This window comes from Takifugu flavidus, chromosome 15 (assembly GCF_003711565.1).
Source record: "Takifugu flavidus isolate HTHZ2018 chromosome 15, ASM371156v2, whole genome shotgun sequence".
Taxonomy (NCBI): Eukaryota; Metazoa; Chordata; class Actinopteri; order Tetraodontiformes; family Tetraodontidae; genus Takifugu; species Takifugu flavidus.
The window spans coordinates 4,126,958-4,148,714 of record NC_079534.1 but is presented as its reverse complement, the minus strand read 5'-3'; the positions used below and the strand labels follow the sequence as shown (position 1 = coordinate 4,148,714).

Genomic DNA, 21,757 nt, shown 5'->3' with positions numbered 1-21,757 from the left:
TCTGGTTAGAATCTGACTAAGGGGCTAATGGAACCGCTGGAATTATCGCCTTAAAACTCAAGTCAGAGGTGATGCACGCTTGTGTGGGGTCATTTTCCACAAACAAAAGTATCCTCCAAAGGTTCTGGGTTAGATGGAACCATCCTCAGCTGATGACGGACGGTTGTGTTAAAGCAACATTTGAAGGTCAAACGGCTCCCAAACCCGACAGAGATAACAGATCTAGCGGCGCCGAGTCAAAGACAGGAAGGTGTTTTGGGTGGAGGTCGGGAGCCTTTCCGAGGTCTGAGGGATGGATATTCCTGTCTCCATGGTAATGTGTGAAAAATCTTATTTTTGTTTTCTGTTACAACCACAGCCGAACTGGTAAATTTAGCAGAGCTGTTTACGGCCAGGGAGCCTTTTTTTCGGGTTGTTTCTCGAACCTTCTGACCGTTTCCTCTCACGCTTCATCATAATCCGTCCTTTCATGACGAACTCGCCGTCCGCCGCTGTGTTCCTGGTGAAGGATGACTTCTCTGAGTGGTCCCAGCAGGACACCGGGCCCCTCCCAGGGCCTCGCGCCGCCATGTTGTTCTGATTCTGTCTGACTGTGGGTCTGATCTGGCACCCACCGCGGGGGGCCTCCGCCCTCCTCGCAGCCTCGCCGAACACTTTCACGCTTCGCTTCTATAAATACGATCGACTTCTGCACATGTGTGAGTGGAAGTGAAAAAACACACACTTGTGAAGACACACTGATGTCCTTTTTCCTGCTTTGACCTGTAAAAGACAGGAAGTAGTGGGAAAAAAACAACAGGAAGTGGTAAAATTGGCATCCTGCGTCTTTAAATTCCAGCGACGCCGATCAGAGAACAGCTAATTAGCTTGTTGATAGCCTGGATGACTTTCTCGACGGATAAATTAAACCCACACGAAGCGATTACTCGTGCGTGTGCTCGTCATCTGTGCGGATTCCAGCAAACAGCCATTAAAGACAGAAGAAACGCCGTGTTTAATAATCCGCCGGGAAATGTTAATGTGGGAGTCGATCATGGGCTCACGCGGAGGATTGGCCCATCTGGATTCAACACCTGTGGGGCTGCTTCTGATCTTCTCCTGGTTTCTCCTGCAGGTACGACTACGTGGAGGTGTACAACGGCGGGGACGAGAGCTCGCCCATGTTGGGGAAGTTCTGCGGGAAGATCGCGCCGTCCCCCATCATCTCCAGCGACAGGCAGCTCCTCATCAAGTTCGTGTCCGACTACGAGACCCACGGGGCGGGGTTCTCCGTGCGATACGAGGTCTTCAAAACAGGTGGGTCTTGGTTTGAGAGACGACGCCAGTCTCGAGGACAGGCTGGCGTCCTGAGGTGAGGTCTCAGTGGTCATTTTTGTGGTCATTTTCGGATCAACGGACGTTTTCAAGGGCAGAGTTCAGAGATTTTCCAGGCTCTTGTTCAAGGTTGTCCAAACAGCCCGAGCTGGACCTCTGGTACGATGACCCGTGAGTCAAACAAACCCAGAAGTCCCTGCAGCCCAAGACAAACACGAGTGGCTGGAGGAAGGAACCTCGCTCCCCTGTCCTACATTTGTCTTCCTGCCCCTCTGGAGTCCACTTGAGAAGCTGCCAAACACCAAACAGCACGTCTCCCGCCGCCACTTCGCTTCCCACCAACAGGGGCTGGAGATAAATCAGATAAAACGGGAAACGTCAACCTTCTCTTATTTTGTTCACTCTCTGGAGAACAATAACCGTTTACACACAATCACAACATCTAGGCCGGACCGTCCCAGGTGACGGGGTCCGTTCAGGCTGGAGCTCCTCCACCAGGAGCAGCCCTGGTTCTGATCCAGCGCTCGGACCTGCTGTTGCTGTGGTGATGGATGAGTGACGGGACGTTATTACAAGGCCTCGCTGATAAATCTTCAGAAGTGGGTCAATGGAGAATCGGCTGACGAGAGGAGACGCCGCTCCTCGCCGTTCCCTCTGGGATGTTATAAAGATGGAGTTTCCACACGGACGTGCGATTATTGAAGTTCGAATCCGTAATCCCACCAGCAAACTGGGATTTAAAACTTATTCTGAGAAATGTAAATCCTCTTATGTTCCTTTCTTTCCATGAAATAAATGTTAATGTTGCTGTTGGACTACTGTGTGTGTGTGTGTGTGTGTGTGTGTGTGTGTGCGTGCGTGCGTGCGTGCGTGCGTGTGTGTGTGTGTGTGCGTGCGTGCGTGTGTGTGTGTGTGTGTGTGCGTGGGGCAGTAAATAAGAGCCTGCTCATTTGGTTAATGGATTATTTGTCCTTGGAGGTAACCGTGGTGACCTGCAGTTGAGATGGACTCTGTGGCGTAACTGTGTGTGTGTGTGTGTGTGTGTGTGTGGTGTGTGTGTGTGTGTGTGTGTGTGTGTGTGTTGTTCAGACTTTTACGTGTTGTCCTTTTTTGATGCCGATATGTGAACCTCTTAAAACCTCCCCAACACTCAGATGGATCCAGGATTTTTCCGGACGATCTTTGGAAAACCGACGACATTCCGCAGATTGGATCAGTTGAGCCGGGAGACATCCGGCTTTGTTGTGGGCTCAATCTGCTTTTCTTATAAGTTTAACTCTTTGATTGTTGTTTCCGTGAGGAAAGTCCTGGATCAAAGACCCCAACGCCTCTTGTTTTTCTCTTGTCGACGCGGCAGTTCGGAGGAAGTTGCATCGTTGATGTTTTCCTTTCTGGCGTTCGGATGAAACGCCGCTTTGATCTCGTCAGCAAAGCTTCCACCAACCAGACGGCACCAGCGAACGGTTCTTAACGGAGTTATTAATGTTCTAACACCCAAGCGGATGAGTTCACGATAAAAGGATCAAAGCAGGACGGCTCATCTCGGCACTGTCGCCCTCTGAGTGACACCGTGTGTGTGTGTGTGTGTGTGTGTGTGTGTGTGTGAGTGTGTGTGTAGCCTCTGGGGGACTCTTGACCCGGGTCCAGGCTCCGTCTGACACCAGAGCTGTGATCATCTGGCTGATGTGAGCTGACAGTTTGGGTTTATTTAGAAACTCTGATTATGAGGAAATGGTGTGATGAGACGGCGGCCAATCACGCGACAGCTGGCGAGCGCGGTTACCAGGAGACGCTGACGTGGACGTGCGAAACGTGGTGTTTTATTAGCCCGAAATCTGAGAGGATCTTCTGTGGCAGTTTGAAGGTTATGGTGAAGATAATCCTTTATTGCCGTCACAGTGAGACTTTTGGTCATGTGATCGGCGTGAACATGGACGCGTCTCTGTGCAGGCTGGAATGTTCCAGAGATTCTTACTGAAGGTTTGAATCTGACCCGGGGTCAGTTGGGAAGGGATGTAAATATTATCGAACCTTCATCATGAGTGCAGATGAGGAGCTGAAGACTTCACAGCTGCTGGTTTTATCCCGACGTGTCGCATGAAGTGAACAAACGTGTGAATTCGGTTCAAACGAAGGTGTGAACAAGCAGGAAAGATGTTTTTTATCGCGTCCTTGTGGCTCCAATGACCTGATTGTTTGCGTCACATGATGATTCTGTTACAGTCGATTCACTTAATGACAAATGTTCTCCCTGAATTCCTTCGTTGTTGGTGGAAAATCGAATTTTGGCAGAAAAAAAATCGAGTTTGGGCAGACAAAAAAGCACCCAAAGGGGTCAAAAACTGCAGCTGTATTCTTTTCATCCCAATGGCCAATGGAACATGTGACCTCATATGACCTCTGACCCCTGAGTTCACCCTTCTGGGTCAGAAAGGCGCGTCTCACCGGTGTCCTCTCTCCCCACAGGTCCAGAATGTTCCACCAACTTCACGGCTCCCCGGGGCGTCGTAAAGACGCCGGGCTTCCCCGAGAAGTACCCCAACAACCTGGAGTGCACCTTCATGATCTTCGCCCCCAAGATGTCCGAGATCGTGGTGGAGTTCGACAGCTTCGACATGGAGCCCGACACCACGCCGCCGCCGGGGGCCATCTGCCGATACGACTGGTTGGAGATCTGGGACGGCTTCCCTGCAGGTGAGGGGCGACGGCAGGTGTGAGCACCTGGTAGCAAACGCTCAGAAGCTTCTCTGGTTCTTCAGAGAAGGAATCTCGGCCACAAATGTCGCCGAGATTGTTTGTTTTGGTGGGATTTTTTAAAAAGCAGGTTTGAGACGTTTCGCTACCGGGTTTCTGAAGGATTGAAAGAATTCGGCACCGCTGTAAACATGTGAAAAAGGCTGCAGAGCAAAGATGAAGCTGAGATGAAGGAAGCCTGCGAGGCGCCAAAAAAACCGCCGCTGAAGGACGCGAAGGTGGAGGAAGGGCGGCAGATGAATTTGGATAAACATGCAGCGGAGACGGATGAGACGTGCGCTGGGGGAAATCTTCCCCCGCAGATGTTGACAGAAAACAGAGTTCCAGACGGAGACGTGTGGAGGTGAACGGCAGGATGGATGCTTCCCCGCAGGTGGGACCCGCCACGGCTGAGTGATGGAGGCGATGGAGCAGGCGGAGGCAAGAATAGATTGATAAAGACGTGAACATCAGGAGGACGTGGGAGAGGACGGGCGGAGAAGAGGTCGGAGAGAGTAAAAAAAAAAGGAAAAACTTGAGGAAACGGAAGGACAACGTGACTCTGAGGAAGGTTAAAGGTCACAGGTAGCAATCATTGACACACCTGTGGAGCAACGCTGTGGCGAAACCATAAATGTGGAGCGACGGGTCATAAACGGGCGGAAAATCTCCGACGCAGGAAGTAAACATGAAACCTGTGACCCGCCTTTGTTTCCAGGACGTCACATGATCACAAAGGCGTGTGTTTATCTCTAGAAGCTCCGCCCACTGTGACATCACGGGGAGTTGCTGCGAGGAACTGAAGTGTTCTCCTTCATTTTTTAGTCGCTGGTCACGTTTGAGACGATAATTCAACCTTTTAACTTGATAATTCAAGAAAAGCGTAACGGACGTCCTGATGCGGCTCTGCTGCCCCCCCCACCCCCCCCCCTCATCCTGCCGCTCATTGTTATCTAATTAGCCGGGCGGCGTGCACATCATACTCGAGTGAGACGTAGCTGGGATGGGCCCGATTGGCTGCCAGGATGTCCACAATACTCGGTACTGGGCCCGGACCGGCCTGGGAAGGCCAGGGAACACAAAGACTGGCACAGGTATACAGACGGGACACACACTTTAAAGCCCTGCCAGCATATATAACATGCCAGGCCTTCCCCTGTCAGAACGGCTGTGTGTGTGTGTGTGTGTGTGTGTGTGTGTGTGTGTGTGTGTGTGTGTGTGTGTGTGTGTGGTGTGTGTGTGTGTGTGTGGGTGTGTGATGCTCCCTATCGTGTTTGCTTGGGGAACATGTGTGTCAGTGCAGATAACAAAGCGCCTCTGCTGCAGGGCAACGACCACTATGTAGCTTTTCATCCCATTAAAGCCATTCGCAGTGTTTTCCCATCATGCACTGCTGCAGCCCATCAAAGGGGGAATATACGAAGGCTAAACATGCTGATTTAGATGTCACGTGACACGGGTGCAGCCTCGAGGCTGAAGCAGTCGGTCAACGGGCTGTTTTTGCTTTAAGTCTGAGCTCCTTTGGCTCCGCCCATCTCACCTTTGTCAAGGTGACACGTCGCTCATCTGAGGGCAGAGAGACGGAATCTGACAGCTGGTTTCCCGATAGAAGGCAGAAGAGTCGCTAAATGTGATTTACTGAGGAGGAACCGGCTCAGCCCGGCGCCGCGCCGCCGGAGATGACGCCAATAAACAATAATTTCTCATCAATTTGACGACATCTGCAGCGTGAATACAAAACCACAGGGCAGGAAATGAGCTCAGAGGTGCAGCGATGCTACAGCGTGAGCCAGCTGTTAGCATCATCTCGACTAAACGAGCCCTTTAAAAGGATTCGTTTCATCAGTTTTACCTGTTGTGATGCTAAAGAATTCAGGCCACGCCCACATGGTTGACCCGGTCGTGTTACTGCTGTGCTAATCTGACACTGGGCGCCATTCTTTGATTTTGGCTTTGATGTAAACGTGTACTTTCACTATAAAGGTGTCTTTGATGTTTGAGCTAAATTATTCTGGTATATGAAGGTCAACGCGCTCCTTCCCACTACTACCGTGCTGGAGAGGAGCTAACCATGCTAACGTCATCAAAGACCAGGTCAGCTTTTCTTTGATGTTCACCACCAGAATGAATTCCTTGTTGTTTTCTCCCCCCTCAGTGGGCCCCCACATCGGTCGGTACTGCGGCCAGACGTCTCCGGGCCGTGTGACCTCCTACACCGGGATCCTGTCCATGACCATCACCACTGACAGCGCCATCGCCAAGGAGGGGTTCTCCGCCAGCTACACCGTCCGAGAGAGGAGCCTCCCCCACGAAGACGAGGGTGAGGGGTCGGGGGGGCCCAGGGTGTCGCGTAGCGCTAGAAGGAAGACTCACACGGGGGTTTTTGAGCTTCCTCTCATTTATCCTGAAAAATACGCGTAAAAACTGCCCCACGAGCGATTTTATCTGTCCGTTAGCAAAACGGTGAAACAGCATCAGCTCAAACGACCTTTGACCCCTGAGAAGCTCGTTGGCAAAACAGCGAGAATTCTGCTGCAGGGACGGACAGCAGGCGGAGTGATTCACCAATGGGCCCAGATTGGTGCTTCAAAGCAAACCCAAAGGTTCTCGGCGTTCTCAGACCTCCTCTCTGCCGCCGTCACCGCGCGAACACACAACTTTAGAATGGGAACTTGTCCAATTTTAGGTTGTTTTAAAGTCGCCACGGCCGCGTCAGGATGTCTGTGGAGGTTTACGGTACGTCGGCCCCTGTGGTTCTTGGCCCCGGCTGGCGTTGAGGAATGTGGGGGCAGGTACAGCATTTGAGTTAGCATGTTTGGCTCTGCTCCTCCTGGGACAGAATTCCTTAAAAGTGCTGTAATTTCCACATTTATCTCAGTTTTTTTGTGTGAATGTCGGTGATCGGGGGGTCGGATCATCTTCACGGCTTCCTTGTTTGTTGTTGCTGAGGGCCGAACACGTTGGCGTAGCAGATCTGCGTGGGGGGCGGCGCTGGGGGGGGGTTCCCGACGTTCTACCTTAACTCAGCGGGTCACAGTGGGACAATGATGCTACGCTAAAGCCTTCTGGCTAATGTTCATGTCATCTGTGTGTGAGCGTGAACGATGCTTTTGTGTCCGTCTGGAATTCCCACCGTCTCCAGACCCCCCCCCTCCCCTCCCCCGCTGTTAGAGCGTTTTCACGAGGACTGTAAAGTTTCAATTACGAGGTGATCTTGTAGCATCAGTGACTCGACACCACGAGCAACACGGACCGGAAATTCTTTATTTTCCAGTTTGTTTGGGGGGGTCAAGGTTGGCTTTGCTGCTCAAGGATGATATTAGAAACATGCAAACATGCCGCTGAGCAGGTTTTTCACTTTATGACTGACTTTACCAGCCGCGGGGGCGCCGAGCGGCGCTTTTACGGCGCCTGGGTGACACGCGGGTGTTGACCCAGCGACCCGCGACCGCTGCTGCCACACGCTCGGAACTCAGACTTGGGTCGTGTTTTGGGTGGAGTCGTCAGCTGATCTGATTAAAATAATCCACATTTTATCATGTTTGAACACATTTTGCCCCCGTGTGAGCAGAGGGCTGAGGGAGGGGGGGCAAAAGAGGCTCCAGAGAGCAATAACGGGTCCGTGACGCTGACCTCAGAACCTCAGACACGTCAGAACCGTCAGCATGAATCAGCTTCATTCATTCATTCACGTGTGAGTCTCCAGTTGATCTGATTAAAATAATCTCATTTTTACAGCTTCATCATCTAAAATCAAAGGGCTGTTGGGTCTTTAGCTCGTTAGCTGTTAGCACGTTAGCTGTTAGCGTCTGCTGCCCGACTCCATAACGCGTTTTTCTCTCCCGGCCAGTGTTCACCTGCATGGAGCCGCTGGGCATGGAGTCAGGGGAGATCACCGCGGAGCAGATCATCGCCTCCTCCCAGTACAACTCCAACTGGTCCCCCGAGCGGTCGCGTCTCAACTACCACGAGAACGGCTGGACGCCATCGGACGACACCATCAGGGAGTGGATACAGGTGAGCAGGGAGTGGATACAGGTGAGCAGGGAGTGGATACAGGTGAGCAGGGAGTGGATACAGGTGAGCAGGGAGTGGATACAGGTGAGCAGCGGCCTCCTCGAATTGAATCGGAAGTTTGGATCTGGCGGCTCATTTCCCAGTCTGATCTCAAGCTCGCACCGCCGGGATGTCGCTCGCATCTGGTCGGAACATCGTTCGCTCATTTGACCGCGTTCGCCGCACGTTACTGGGACACGAGGAAACGGGTCGACATCCATTATGAATCAACATCTGCCTCATTGTGGAGTCTGACCTCGCGCTCCAACCCAGAAATAGCCTTTTTAAACAGGTTGGAGGTGAGGTTCTCTCCCAGAGAGCCCGTGTGGTTCCACGGGGGACCAAAACGGCCCCATTGTCCAACACAGGAACTCATAGAGGAAGACCCACAATGCCTCAGCATAGCGAGATTCTCTTCCTGTGGGACTAGAACAGGAAGTAGACAGGAAGTTGGCTCTGGTGCCAGATTAGTAGCAGCACTCTATTGTCTGTCTGGGGACTTGTTTTAGCTACCGGACCTCCGCTGGAACCGTGTCGGGGGTGTCTTTGGGACTAAACTGTGGTATCTTTTAGAAGCCGTTGCTGAATGACGGAGTTTGGCGTCGTTTAGGTCACATGACTGTTAATTCTCGCCCGACTGCCTCCGTCGCCGTAAAAACACCCTCATTACTCATTTAAGGAGGTTTATATTTTATGTGTTCCTATTTTCGGGCTAACGTTGGGAAACGATTACGCCGCTTTAGGGCCGATGAAAACCAACGAGCTTCGGTCGGGTTGCGTCGCCCCGTCTCGTGCAACTGTTGCGCCTGTTAGCGGTGGACGACGTCGGCGTGGAAACACGAGACAGAAATGGTTAGCAAGCGCGGTGGTCCAGACAACCGTGAAGAGAAATGCTAACAGAACATCGCTGTTGATTTGTTGTTGCTCGGCGCTGTGATGTCAGAGCAGGAAAGACTTCCTTCCCGCCCCTCAGGTATTTATAGGCGCCGTTTGTCTCCAGGCGCTCTGTGACGCCACCAGGAAGAGCGCCGCCACCTCCATCTGGAGAACACATTTTGCCCCCGTGTGAGCAGAGGGCTGAGGAAGGGGGGGGCAAAAGATGCTCCAGAGAGCAATAACGGGTCCGTCGGCGCTGACCTCAGAACCTCAGACGCGTTAGAACCGTCAGCATGAATCAGCTTCATTCATTCCCGTGTCTCCGGTCTCCACCTGCATCAGCGGCTGTTTCAGTTTAGTCTCGATGGAAACGTGAGATTTTCCTGATTTACACAGTTTCACGTGTTTGTTTGCTGACCCCCCACCCCCCTACACACACACACACACACACACACACACACACACACACACAGAACACTTTCTTCAGCAAACACTGAAACTTTGGAGCAGAACTGAATAATGGAGCCTTTCTCTCACTATCGCCTCTGAAACAGGATCCAGTCTTGGCAGGAAGTGGCGGTGGGGGTGGCGGGGGGGCCTTTGTAGCTCATTTAGACACACTTAATGGAATTATGTCCTTTCCCGGATTTTGTTTATTAAAATTCTCGGAGTCTCGCAATATCCTAAGGCATAAATTAGACGCCGAAGCCGGTGAGGATGAGGAGGACGAGGCCTTCGTGGTTTGGGGAAGGCGGCTTCAGACAGTCCCGAACTTTTTTATTCAAAGGTTTAACTTTTCAAAGCATAAAAAAAAATTCCCAAAACTATCCCAAAGTGATTGTAAATGCAGCTTATGTGTATGTAAGAGATTACAAATATGGATCGTTCAAAACCACCACAATCCGGACCTTGAACGCCTCACGGGGCTGCGTTTGCTAGCCAGTATATTCCGACCGATGGTGTAACTGGTTTGTCTGGTTTCAGCACGACCGCCACCACACAGACGTCCTTTGTTACCCGGATGCACCTCAGGGGGCAGCAGTCCACAACACAACCCCCCCCCCCGGGGGCTTTGCTGCGAGGGGGCTGTTTTCAGGCCACCCAAGTTAAATCTGGTCGTTCAGTTTTCCCTATTTTTGCCTAAAGTGGGAAAAACGTGGACACGACGTGTTTTTGTTCGACTACATGAGCGTGACCACGACCACATTTCAGATGATCGTTTTTGTTGTCACGTCACATTTTCTCCTCTCTTTTACCCCCCCCCCCCCGAGGGGCAATAGCTTCATCCCATATGTTCAGGATAGGACAGAAGTGTCCAAGTGGTTTAATCCAATCCCAAACCCACATAAACGTGAGGACGTCTCCAGGCGGTTGTCTCGTTTTAGCAGGAAAACCAGAATCTGCAGAAGTGCAAATGATCGATGTGTCGTGTAACCGAGTAAACGGCAGGTGGAGGTCGTCCTCCACGCTCTCCTATTGATTTCCTGCTCGCTCCTGAGTTAATGTACTCACATTCTGTCTGTTTCAGGGTGTTAACGGATTTCCAGGTGTGTGTGTGTGTGTGTGTGTGTGTGTGTTGGTTTAAATTTCTTTGCTACCCCAGATTTCTGCTGCAGAATTGATGTTTTTAATAAACACCAGCCTGATCTTGTGTTTATTCAGCCTCGGGCTGAACTAACAGTTTGTCAGCACAGGAAGCGTTAGCCTAGCAACAGGCAAGCATTTACAACCTGGAAAACCAGCCCGTGCAGTCCTTAAACTAAGCTAACCTCCTCCAGCGTTTCTAGCTCAGACCCATAAAGGCTGAGCTGTGTTTGAGGTGCAGCTCTTATATATGTTTAAAATATATTTATTCCAGATTCTGTTTAACATCAACACGGTGTCTCCCAGGGTTACACACACACACACACACGGGCAGGTCACAGCATCATTGGTGATGCAGGTGGACAAGCGTTAAATCGATCCCGCTGTGGTTCCCACGATAAACGAGGTCGATGTCACAAATAGTTGTGAGAAAACAGAGCGTCCCTGCGCGTCGGAGCCGAAGAAAACGCCCAAATGTCACGTTCGCGTCCCGTCTGCGGCTAATCTGGATGCACAGTAAAGACCTGAACCTGGGCGCTGGTTCTGCTTCCAGGTGGACCTGGGCTTCCTCCGCTTCGTCACGGCCATCGGGACGCAGGGCGCCATCTCCAAGGAAACCAAGAAACCTTATTTTGTCCGCTCATACAAGGTGGACGTGAGCTCCACGGGAGAGGACTGGGTGACGGTGAAGGACAACTCCAAACCCAAGGTAACCTTTGCTCCCTGGGAAAGTGGTAAAAAGCTGATTGTAGCATCGACGGCGTTATTCCCGAAGCTTTCTGGCCAAAGATCAAAACAGCTTGAGCTGTTCCCTCAATGTTCCCAGCGAGACTTTAACCTTCTCTGGCTGAGCTGCTCGCCTGTGATCCTCACCGCCTCCGTCTCTTCCTCAGATCTTCGCAGGGAACCACAACCCAACCGAGGAGGCGATCGCCCGGTTCCCTAAACAGACTCTGGCCCGCTACATCCGCATCCGCCCCCTCTCCTGGGAGCAAGGCATCTGCATGCGCTTCGAGATCTACGGCTGCAGGACATCAGGTAGCGTGGGCTCGGCGTGTAGCATCGCTAGCGTCTTCCATTCATGCCGCTACACTTTTCCTGTGTTCACTCCCGCGTTGCTGCGGGGCTCATTAAAGTTTAACGTTAGCTAAATGCTATCTTGTGCCGACAACGGTCCCCTCCTCCACGCACTCGCGTCTTTGCTCGAAACTCGTAACAGACCGACTCAAAGATGCAACTTTTCCCATTTTTTGGCACCAACAGCAGCAACTTTCCCCATTTTTGGCAGCCGCGGATCAAACGAGCGCCTTCTTGGCCGCCGAGCGCGAATCTCCCGCTACTCGATGTTCATTTGGGAAAAAAAGCCTCCACTTCCAGACTCCAGCTGAACGCCGCCGTTAATCAGGACGGAGCGGCAGCACCGAGCCGCCGCGCCTCATTACTCATCCTCTAACGTTCCATAAACCGCGGTCCTAGATGTTCCACACGTGGCGCTCCGACGGCGGATTTCAGGGCGTAGAGGCTGTAAATCAGCTGCAGGTGAGCTAATCTGAAGCAGAACAGCTCAAACTCAGATATCATCCCAGCATTCATTCGGGAGCAGAGCTTCCTCCCTGCCCTCGTCACCCTCTTCTTGGAATTCGGTCCTCCGGGATGGAGATTGTTCCTGAGGGGATATTGGTAATGGCATTACGGAGGAATCCTCATATTCAGAAATCTCACAATGGCGCCGCTGTGTGAGTCCGAGTCTCTCTCACGGCCAACGTCCGCCGCTAATTCTGTCCTGGTTTATAACGTCTCGGTGTTCACAGCACGGACAAAAATCCCAGTTTGTGTTTGGCTTGTCTGGTCGGAGGCGGCAGAGCGGTCCGGGTGTTCAGCAGATTGTCGGGTGGCCCCGGGGCCACGCGTAGCCTCTCTCGGTGTCTCGTAGACTTTGAAGCTCCGGCGTTTGCCAGAGTCTCTACCAGCAGCTGCCTCCGGACTTCCCAGCGAGCGCTCCCACTCCAAACTCAGACCGACATCACGTGTAGCGGGGGTGCAGGGAGCACTTTGGTGGTCTCCTGTGGTCAAAATGAACCGTTTCCTCTCCCCCCGCCCAGACTACCCCTGCTCAGGGATGCTGGGGATGGTGTCCGGGCAGATCTCCGACGCTCAGATCAGCGTCTCGTCCAATGCCGACCGGGGGTGGGTGGCTGAAAACGCCCGCTTACTGACGGGAAGGACGGGCTGGACCGGCCAGCAGGTGAAGCAGCCCTTCAGGAACGAGTGGATCCAGGTGGGTTCCTGGTGGGAGGGGTTGACGCCTGGAGGTCAGTAAAGGAAGGTGAAGCTTAAATGAAGCGCTCTGGTCCTGCCGGCAGGTGGATCTGGGCCTGGAGAAGATGCTGAGCGGTGTGATGGTTCAGGGAGGGAAGCACCGTGACAAAAACGTCTTCATGAAGAAGTTCCGGGTGGGTCACAGCCTGAACGGGGACGAGTGGGCCATCATCAAGGAGGACAACAGCACCAAGCCCAAGGTTGGTCCACGTTCAGTTAAAACCAGTCTCTTCATTTTGTTTGTCCCTCACGTCCCCATAACAGCGTCACCAGGCAAACACGGAGTCAGAGCTAATAAAAGGCTGTTGACATGAAATAATGCGACGGGTGTTTTCCTGGAGGCCGTCAGACAGATGCTCCTCAAACCACAGCGCCGCTCCTGGAAGGAAGTTCACGCCCAAATTATAGAGTTCTGCTGTGGAATGTGTTCACGCAGCCTGGAGGGTTGTTTATAGGTGGCAAATGTAGGAAAAAGAAGCTTGAAGGAGGGAAAGATAAAGCAGACGGGTCTGTTTTTATCAGAAGTCCCATATGGTCTCGTTAACGGAGAGGTGTGGGTGTGCTAAGATCAGGCCAGAGAGTGAAAATGTGAAAAATCACAAGTCTTTAATGAGCTGAATGTTCTGGAATTAGCTGATAAACATCCAGAGGAAAACAAAGCAGGTACCGGGACCCGGGTGCAGTGAGGACTCTAATGCCCCGCAGCAGCATATCCACCACTTCAACCAGCTCCAACCCCGAGAGCGTGACCGGCCTGATGCCGTGCACTAAAAACCAGTGTGACAGAAACCAGACTGTTCCCAGAGCCGGGTCAAATATAGTCAGAGAGGAATATCCGGTGAGGGATCCGTGAGACCCAGCCGGTGTGTGTGGAGGACTGTCCTCAAAACTGTGGGCTTGGCCGAGGGAGCGTCGACAGAATGTTCCAGACAACAGACGGGAGCTCAAACACAGGGTCGCTTCCCAGATGGGAATGCCAGGAAGAGCTCCAGAATGAGGAGCCCTGGACCGGACCCGTCCAGAGTTCTCAGCTGTTCTCCAAAGCTGTCAGTGATCCTCCTGAGGATGCAGACGTCTTTGAACGACCTGAGAAAGGTCACGGCCGATGGCGGGAACCAAGGTTTAATCGTTGAGGAGCTAAAAGACGGAGGCTAACGCTGCAATTAGCTTGGTTGCTCAGATGATTGATACGATTGAGGCATAAGATATTTAAAGGCGAGAACGTGTGCTCATCAGTTGGGCAGCGTTGATGAGGATCCTGAGAGGAAGCAGCTTTAAAGGCCACGGCTCCACCGCTCTCACCTTGCTAACCCTAACCCTGCTGGGGCAACACCTTCACGCATGACTTCCAGATGGTGGAGGACCACATTAGCTTCTGCTGATTCACTGCAGATGGAGATCTGAACATTCTGTCCATTCATGCTGCTCCACTGCTCCTAGGTTCTATGAACTCGCAATAATTGTCACATTAGCTGGCTGGAAATGTCTGTTAGCATTGCTAATGAAGCTAATGAAGATTTTTAGATTTGTCTGTGAGAGGAGGCGTCTGTACTTCGGCTCAGGTTTCCCGGATCTCTTACTTGTTTGTCTTTAGATATTCACGGGGAACCAGAACCACGACACGCCGGAGCTCAGGTCAGTGGCTCCCGTTCGGACCCGCTATGTCAGGATCTACCCTGAGAGAGCGACCACCGAGGGCCTGGGCCTCCGACTGGAGCTGATGGGCTGCGACCTGGACGGTGAGTTCCTGACCGGTTACTGCGTTTCTTTTCTTTTTTTTTAAATGACTTAAAGTTGTCGTCAGTCGTCATCAGAGAACGTTCAGAAATAATCCGTGCAGCAGCGACCTGTTTGTTGTTTACGAGCCTGGAGCAGCACGCAAGCCAAAAAACACATAAACAGCACTTTGTCTTCTTCTGTGGTGTCGAAGCGTTTACTCTGCAGGCCGTGTTAATTAGAGAGCGAGGAAACTACCGCTGCAGTGGTCAGAGTGTGTGTGTGTGTGTGTGTGTGTGTGTGTGTGTGTGTGTGTGTGTGTGTGTGTCAGGGAACCTGTTTTCCTTCAGCATCAGATAGAATTAAGACTCCAGATTACTCTCTTCCTACCGTAGCCTGCAGAGGACAAACATGTTTTTATTACCTGTCAGATAATCCCTAAATACGTCGACAACAATTAAAACCAGCACTTTTGGATTCAGTCCAGAAAAACTCCACAGCCGACATACTTTCCCATGACACACACACACACACACACACTCACACACACACACACACACTATTCCCACGCGTCCTCTCGCAGTAATCATCTGACCTAAATCGTAGCTTTGAAGCCTTTATGTCATCTATTCCTTATTTATGTGCACAACGATAAATCTGTGATCTCAAGAACTCTCCAAAGCAAAACAAGCTGTTTTCGTCCGCGTTCAGGCGCACGAGCCCTAACATGTTCCCACCAAAACAGCTAAGCTAAAGAGCATGGAACACATGGAAAAATAAGATTGATTTATTCATTCATGTTTGGGATTTTTTCCGCCAGGAAAAGCTGGCAGACCGATTTCATCACAAAGTTTAATTACACAAACACCATCTGTGGCTTTTACATAATCTGCATATGCTATTTTTTAAAGTTGTTGGTGCCGTTTGCACACAAAAATAATTTATTTGTTACTGTTGTTAGTTAGAAACAGAAGTCTTTTGTTTATTGTCACTGATCGTAAAGAAAAAACCCCGTAGAACATAAAAATCAGGAGTCAGGCTAAATCTTAGCCTAAATGTTGCTAATTCAAGAGCACATTTCTTTACTTTTTGATTCAGACCTGATAACGACGGCCCCACCCACCACGCCAGTTGCCTCCACGCTGCCTGCGACCACCTTAAGGGTGACCACAGCGACGCCAACCACCGTCCCTCCGATGCCCCCCATCACAGACTGCGAGGACGGCCAGCAGGAGTGCGGTGGAGAGACCGAAGCCCCCTACGACTACGGCACAACGATCGGTAATACTTTAATGATGAAATTTTAGGTGATGTTTAGTCTCAGATGAAGCTAACTCATTAACCTACAGCTTAGTTAGCTGACCGTTAACTAGCCGCCATTAGCTGATGACTAAATTGATCTTTGTTACAAGTTACCTGACCCTTGACCCTTGACTTTCCCACCTGTCTGTGACAGGAGGCGCCGCCGTCACCGAGCCCAACATGGACTTGGACATACCAGGTGAGGTCGCCCGCCACAATCTGCCCTCATATTTCTTCTTTTTGTTTGTTTTTTTTCATCATTTTTCACAGATTTTCTTCTAAAAACAGCAACGCTAATGTCACGTTGAACTGTTTCACTGTAAAACATACAGTCTCTGTCACCGTCAGTGGCTTTTCTGTGAGCTCAGCTCATAAACAGGACGAGAGGACGGTTCCGCTCGGTTCACTGCAGAGTTACACTGAGCGATCTGCTGAGGGATCTGGTTAGATCTCTTTGCTAACAAAGCTTTGGGCTAAATCGATGCTACAGAAGCCCCCAAAAAGCTGCAAAAGGAAGTTTCCTTTCTTCAAATGTCCCTGAACTCGAGACCCGTTGGGGCTCCAGCTCTGAGGCAGGGTCACCGCTGCCTCCGCTACACACCTGGAGCCAGATTCTGACGCTGTCCCAGCAGCGATGGTCGGGAAAAGGCGCAGATCCGTCGCACTTTGGAGACCAAAAGGAGGAATGGATGAGCAGGAATGTGTGAAAAGCAATGACAAAAAGACCATGAAGGATGAGCAGAGAGAGAGGTGGAATGAATAGAGCCTGTGTGGGGTGAAGATGATGATGATGATGATGAAGGTGGCGAGCAGGAGAGAATAAGGGTAAAACAGGATGGAGTGAGCGTAGAGGTGAAGGTGCAGCGACGGAGGGAAGGAAAGCCTCTCGGGTCTCAATTAGTGGAGTCGGAGCTTTGCGCTAAGACAGCCTGGGGGGAGCATCTCCGGTCATCTCTGCATCCGATTATCCGAGCAGGAATCAGGCGAATCTCTGCTGCTTCCGCTCCTCCTGTCCTCACCCCGAACACAGCGTTAGCGCTCTTGTCCGTCCTGGACTGGCGTCTTGGAGAGATTCGCCCTGCGGCGCTTGGCACAATGGCGCCCTGTCTCTCTCTCCGAGTCCCATCTGCTCAAACCTTTTGTCTGGTCCGGAACGTCTCCCACAAGCGCAACAGTTTCCTGGTATAGACCGGGGGGGGGCTCTCCTCTCTACTGGAACCAGTTTGATTTAATCAAACGGTCCGAAAGTGTCCGATCGGCACATTTTGAAATCAAAACATGAAAAAAATAAACAGTTTGTAGCAGATGCAGGAAGTGATGGGAGAAACCGTGTGTGGGGGGGGGGGGGGGGGTTTAGGATGATTGCAGCCACCAAACTCACCACACTGACCCTGACCTCCTGCCCTCCCCCTCATCTTTAGCGTACATCTGGTTCGCCTGCAACTTTGACTTTTCCTCCTACTGCGGCTGGACGGCAGAGACCGGGATGGGGGCCACGTGGCTCATCCACCCAGGAGGTGGTTCCGCTGGACACAGGGGGCCCACGTTCAACCGCACAGGTAAGAAAGGCTGATTCACAGTTTATTCCCAACAGTACCTGGATAAGTCCGCTCATTATGGCGAGACGACGCCCTTGTTTACCTGAAATACTCTGGTTTGTGACATTAGCGAGCTAGCTGAGGAGGATGCTAACAACCACGTTTAAAAGAGTGAAGTGGCCACTTTGATAAGAGAGGAACGGCCTTGAGAGACTTGACTTTTTAAAAGAACCCGCTCAGATTGATCAGCGTTGGCCTGCGGCCTTGTTCTCCGCTGTGATGGATGCGTCGGCGACGGCGGCGGCAGCTCGGAGACAGATGACTTCACCTTGCTTTCCTGACAAAAACGGATCATGAGTGAAAAATGAGCCCGGTGAAGTTGCGTCAGATATTGTGGTGAAGCGTGTTTGATTCTTTGGTTTACACCTCAAATCCCGTAAAGTCCTTGAAACGCAGACAAGCAAAACACCAGAACCCCCCCCAAATAAATACATTTAAACTTTATATCATAGAGTAGTCTTTAGGTTGTGGTTATGTTGGACAAAAACGTGAAATAGAGATCAAACATTCATCTAACACTTCGTGTCCTGTCCTGTGCTGCCCCCTGCAGGCGGGAGGGGGAACTTCGTCTACATGCAAATAAGTGAGAGCAACCTGCCCAGCAAGACGGGTGAGGACGACGACAGGGAGAAGATAGCAAGACTGGCAAGTGTTCCGATCCCGGCGCCCGACAGCGACCTGTGCATGTCCTTCTGGTACCACATGTTCGGCGAGCACGCTGGGACACTGTACGTGAAACTGAGGACAGAGGGCGAGGAGGACCAGGTCCACTGGTTGGCCAGAGGTCACCAAGGCAGCCAGTGGAAGGAGGGACGAGTGTTGCTGCCACACGCCAGCTTTTCATATCAGGTCAGAAAGAGCGCCGTGCGGCCATGATGTCACCGAACGGCTTCACACTTCCCAAAAGATTCTGTGAATCTGCCTCTGATCCAGTTGTGTTGTCATCACAGGTGATTTTGGAGGGTGTCGCAGACAAACGCAGCACTGGTCACATCGCTATGGACAACATCCAGATCATAGATACACTGGCCGCTGATGAGTGCATGGGTGCGTACTGGCATCGCCAGCTAATTTTACCACAGCTGTCCTCTAATAAAATCTTGCGTTTCTCCTCCAGATGCAAAGGCTCCGACACCTCCGCCCACCGAGAGCTTCATCCTTCGTAAGTGTGACAGGAAATGTGCAGCTGATATTTAATCTGAGGGACCTTCGGGTTGATAGGACCCCGGGTCGTGCAGGGTAGTGGGTTATTTTAATGGTGAAGCATGGCGTAGGAGGTAAAGCTCCAGCTGCAACAAGCGGCAGCGCAATGCTGAAGGTGGGAGATCAAAGCTCATCTGGATGTCTGCAGGATCTGACTGATTCTGTTTCTCCCTTTCCACAGCGATGGACTCCCTCTCACCAGACAACAGTGAGCTCAGTGGCCCCGGCAACATGCTGAAGACCCTGGACCCCATCCTCATCACCATCATCGCCATGTCGGCCCTGGGCGTCTTCCTCGGAGCCATCTGTGGCGTGGTGCTGTACTGCGCCTGCTCCCAGAGCAGCATGTCGGACAGGAACTTATCGGCCCTGGAGAACTATAATTTTGAGCTGGTGGATGGAGTGAAGCTAAAGAAAGATAAGATGAATGGACAGACTAACTATTCAGAGGCGTGAGGGGTGGGAAGGGGCGGAGCTACACTTGCTCCGCACAGGACACGTGACGCAGCCAATCAGGCGGGAGGAAAGCGTGGCTGAAGCCGCCGATGGGACAGCAGGGTGGGCTGACAGTGAGCCAATGTCATTTATTTTCTCAGGAGCGGCAGTGGAAGGGACTGGCCTGCAGGGGGCGCTGTGTAAAAATAACCTGTACAGCAGAAAAGAAGAAGAAATCTGAGGATTCTATTTGTTTATTTGCCGTGCTTTGATCATGTAATCACACGCTGGTGATGAGACCAACTTCATGGAAAGAGTTAATGTTTTTTCTCTCATTTTTTCAGACTTCATGATTTCATACTGAAAGAATACATCTATTCTGTGTGTGTGTGTGTGTGGGTGTGGGTGTGTGTGTGTGTGTGTGTGTGTACCATTGTGACCTGTGTCCAGTTCCAACAGTGCCTTTTTATTTTTATTTTTCCTGCAGTTTTTTTCTGTTGCCTTGTTTTCTGCTGACGTTCCCTCCAGGGTTCCGACCTGCACCCAAACATACAAGAGACCATTTTAAAAAATATTTTTTCAGATTACGCCACTGCAGTTTTTAGCACTGCAGCGCATCGCTCGATAGCACACGTGTTGGTGGAGAGCCGAACTTTTTTTGCCTTTGATTCAGACGCTGTGTAGGAAACATTTAGGGTTTGCAAAGTTTTGGGAAAGATTTTCCGAATGACACGTATGTGTAGGAGCCCCGAATGCCTCATTTTTCACGGCACATGACACATCCAACATCTTGTATATAGTTTTAATATATTTGAGCGCCTTTCCTACAGGAAGACACCAGTGCCGCAGTATCCTTTCTACGTGTGAAGTGAAGAAACAGTCTGATCTGAAGGGAAGTGATGTTTTTGTACAGGGTAAAACAGACGACCTCAAGACTGAAACGTGTTCTCACCACTGGCTGAAACTGTCTCTTCAAATCCATAATTTCTTCCTTTTGGATTTGAAACAAGCCGGTTTTGTGGGTACCGAACCTCAGCGGGAGCCTATGGCCTCACATGACCTCATGTTTTCTTCGAGTGAAGGAGGCCTGGAAGTATGTCAACAAACACAACAAATGTGAAAGAATTTTAATTATGTTTTTGGGGGAGCTATATGGTGTCCCCGAGTGGACAAAATCCAATTCCCGTTTGTCAGTTTGTTCAGAAATTAACACAAATGGAGACATGGCGGTTGTGGTCATGTGCTTGCTGAGCATTTGAATCCGACGTTCGCGTCCGCCATTTTCATACAATTTAAGCACAAAACAACTGTTTCCCTTGTCAGTTTCCCAGGAAATTATAACACTCGGAAATATTTTTCAGTCAAATGTCATTTTAAAACAGGAAATGATCATAACTGTTGTGCTGATATCGCTGCTTTGCTGTGTTTTAGCATTTGTAGCTAAATGTGTCGTGAACTGGTCACGTGTCTGTGGCGCTGGCGGGGCGGAAGAGTCCAAACTGGGCGAATCTGAACGATTGAACAACATTAAAGCAACGTTCGATCATTTGTGGATATGAAAGCAGCCCGTTTATGTAGCAGTATGTGTCACAACGGGCGAATACTACGCAGATTTTTAACGAAAGAAATCCAGTCTGGTTTGGTTAAAACCGCTCAAGCTCCGCCCCCTTTAAACGCGAAAGGATGCTGCAGCACAGGACGTGAAAACAAATGTTGCACTGATATATTTAAAGAAAAATATGTGTTTATGATGTTGATTTACAAGTAGAGGGAGCAGGAAGAGGCGGACTTGTTGTCGTTGCTTCTTTTTTTTATCAGATTCTGTGAACTTTCAGAGGTTTAAAATCATTTTTATTTTTAAAAAAGCGTCTCTTTGGAAAGTAACAATTAATTTACGTGGTATGGTATCACCATGTGTTTTTGTCACTGATGTCCATGTCTCTTTCTTTTTTTTTTTTTAGAAAAAAAAAGTTGGGTTTTGAGAAAAGTTTATTTTCAGATCAGCTTTGTGATATTTGCTGTCTGGGAAAAGGTCGTTAAAAACAAAGACGCAGAAGCAGCGACGCCTTAAAAAGTGACTAAAGTTTGGTTTGTACTTTCTAGTCGCCACCCAGACCCCTCCGTGTCCGTTGTCTCCGACTCTCATCACTGATTATTACATTCCAAAGAACTGGATCAAATAAATGTTTGAAGAAAAAGCTTTTGGCTGGTTCTTTGTCACCTCGGTTCTGCAGCCTCCACAGAAACCGCTTTATCATCATGTTTCTGGCCTTGTTTTGGTTAAACACTGAATTATTTAAAGCTGATTATTGTATTTAGCAAGACTGAAGCAAGTCTCCAATTTCTTACTCTGAAAATGAAACAGCAAGACGACAGAGGGTCTAATGGGATCAATTGGATTTTACAACAGACTTACACAAGTACAAATGTTAAAAATAAATGAACTAACCGATAGAATTAATTACTCATTAAATTAGATTCTATCATTTTATAATTAAGCTTAGATCAGCATTTTTGTTGCTGTTGTGCCTTTTAATATATGATCTTTTTGACCTATAAGTCATTGATTAACTGATAATATCAGAACTTTTTCTGCATCGCTGCACAAAAAGATAATTCCC

General features: G+C 50.3%; 1 protein-coding gene across 1 annotated transcript in view; it reads left to right on the top strand.

The window, feature by feature from the left end:
• The window catches only part of LOC130538629 (neuropilin-1a-like), a 31,347-nt gene extending 10,257 nt beyond the window's left edge, over positions 1–21,090 (top strand). The window contains exons 3-17 of the mRNA XM_057056431.1: positions 1,115–1,296; positions 3,781–4,008; positions 6,203–6,367; positions 7,898–8,064; positions 11,117–11,272; positions 11,457–11,601; positions 12,666–12,841; positions 12,927–13,082; positions 14,477–14,621; positions 15,697–15,890; positions 17,285–17,459; positions 18,049–18,347; positions 18,449–18,545; positions 18,616–18,660; positions 18,883–21,090. Coding sequence (XP_056912411.1) covers positions 1,115–1,296; positions 3,781–4,008; positions 6,203–6,367; positions 7,898–8,064; positions 11,117–11,272; positions 11,457–11,601; positions 12,666–12,841; positions 12,927–13,082; positions 14,477–14,621; positions 15,697–15,890; positions 17,285–17,459; positions 18,049–18,347; positions 18,449–18,545; positions 18,616–18,660; positions 18,883–19,157 — 2,605 coding nt within the window. The 3' untranslated portion in view covers positions 19,158–21,090. The remainder of the gene's footprint in view (positions 1–1,114; positions 1,297–3,780; positions 4,009–6,202; positions 6,368–7,897; positions 8,065–11,116; positions 11,273–11,456; positions 11,602–12,665; positions 12,842–12,926; positions 13,083–14,476; positions 14,622–15,696; positions 15,891–17,284; positions 17,460–18,048; positions 18,348–18,448; positions 18,546–18,615; positions 18,661–18,882) is intronic.
• The last annotated feature ends 667 nt before the right edge of the window (positions 21,091–21,757 follow it).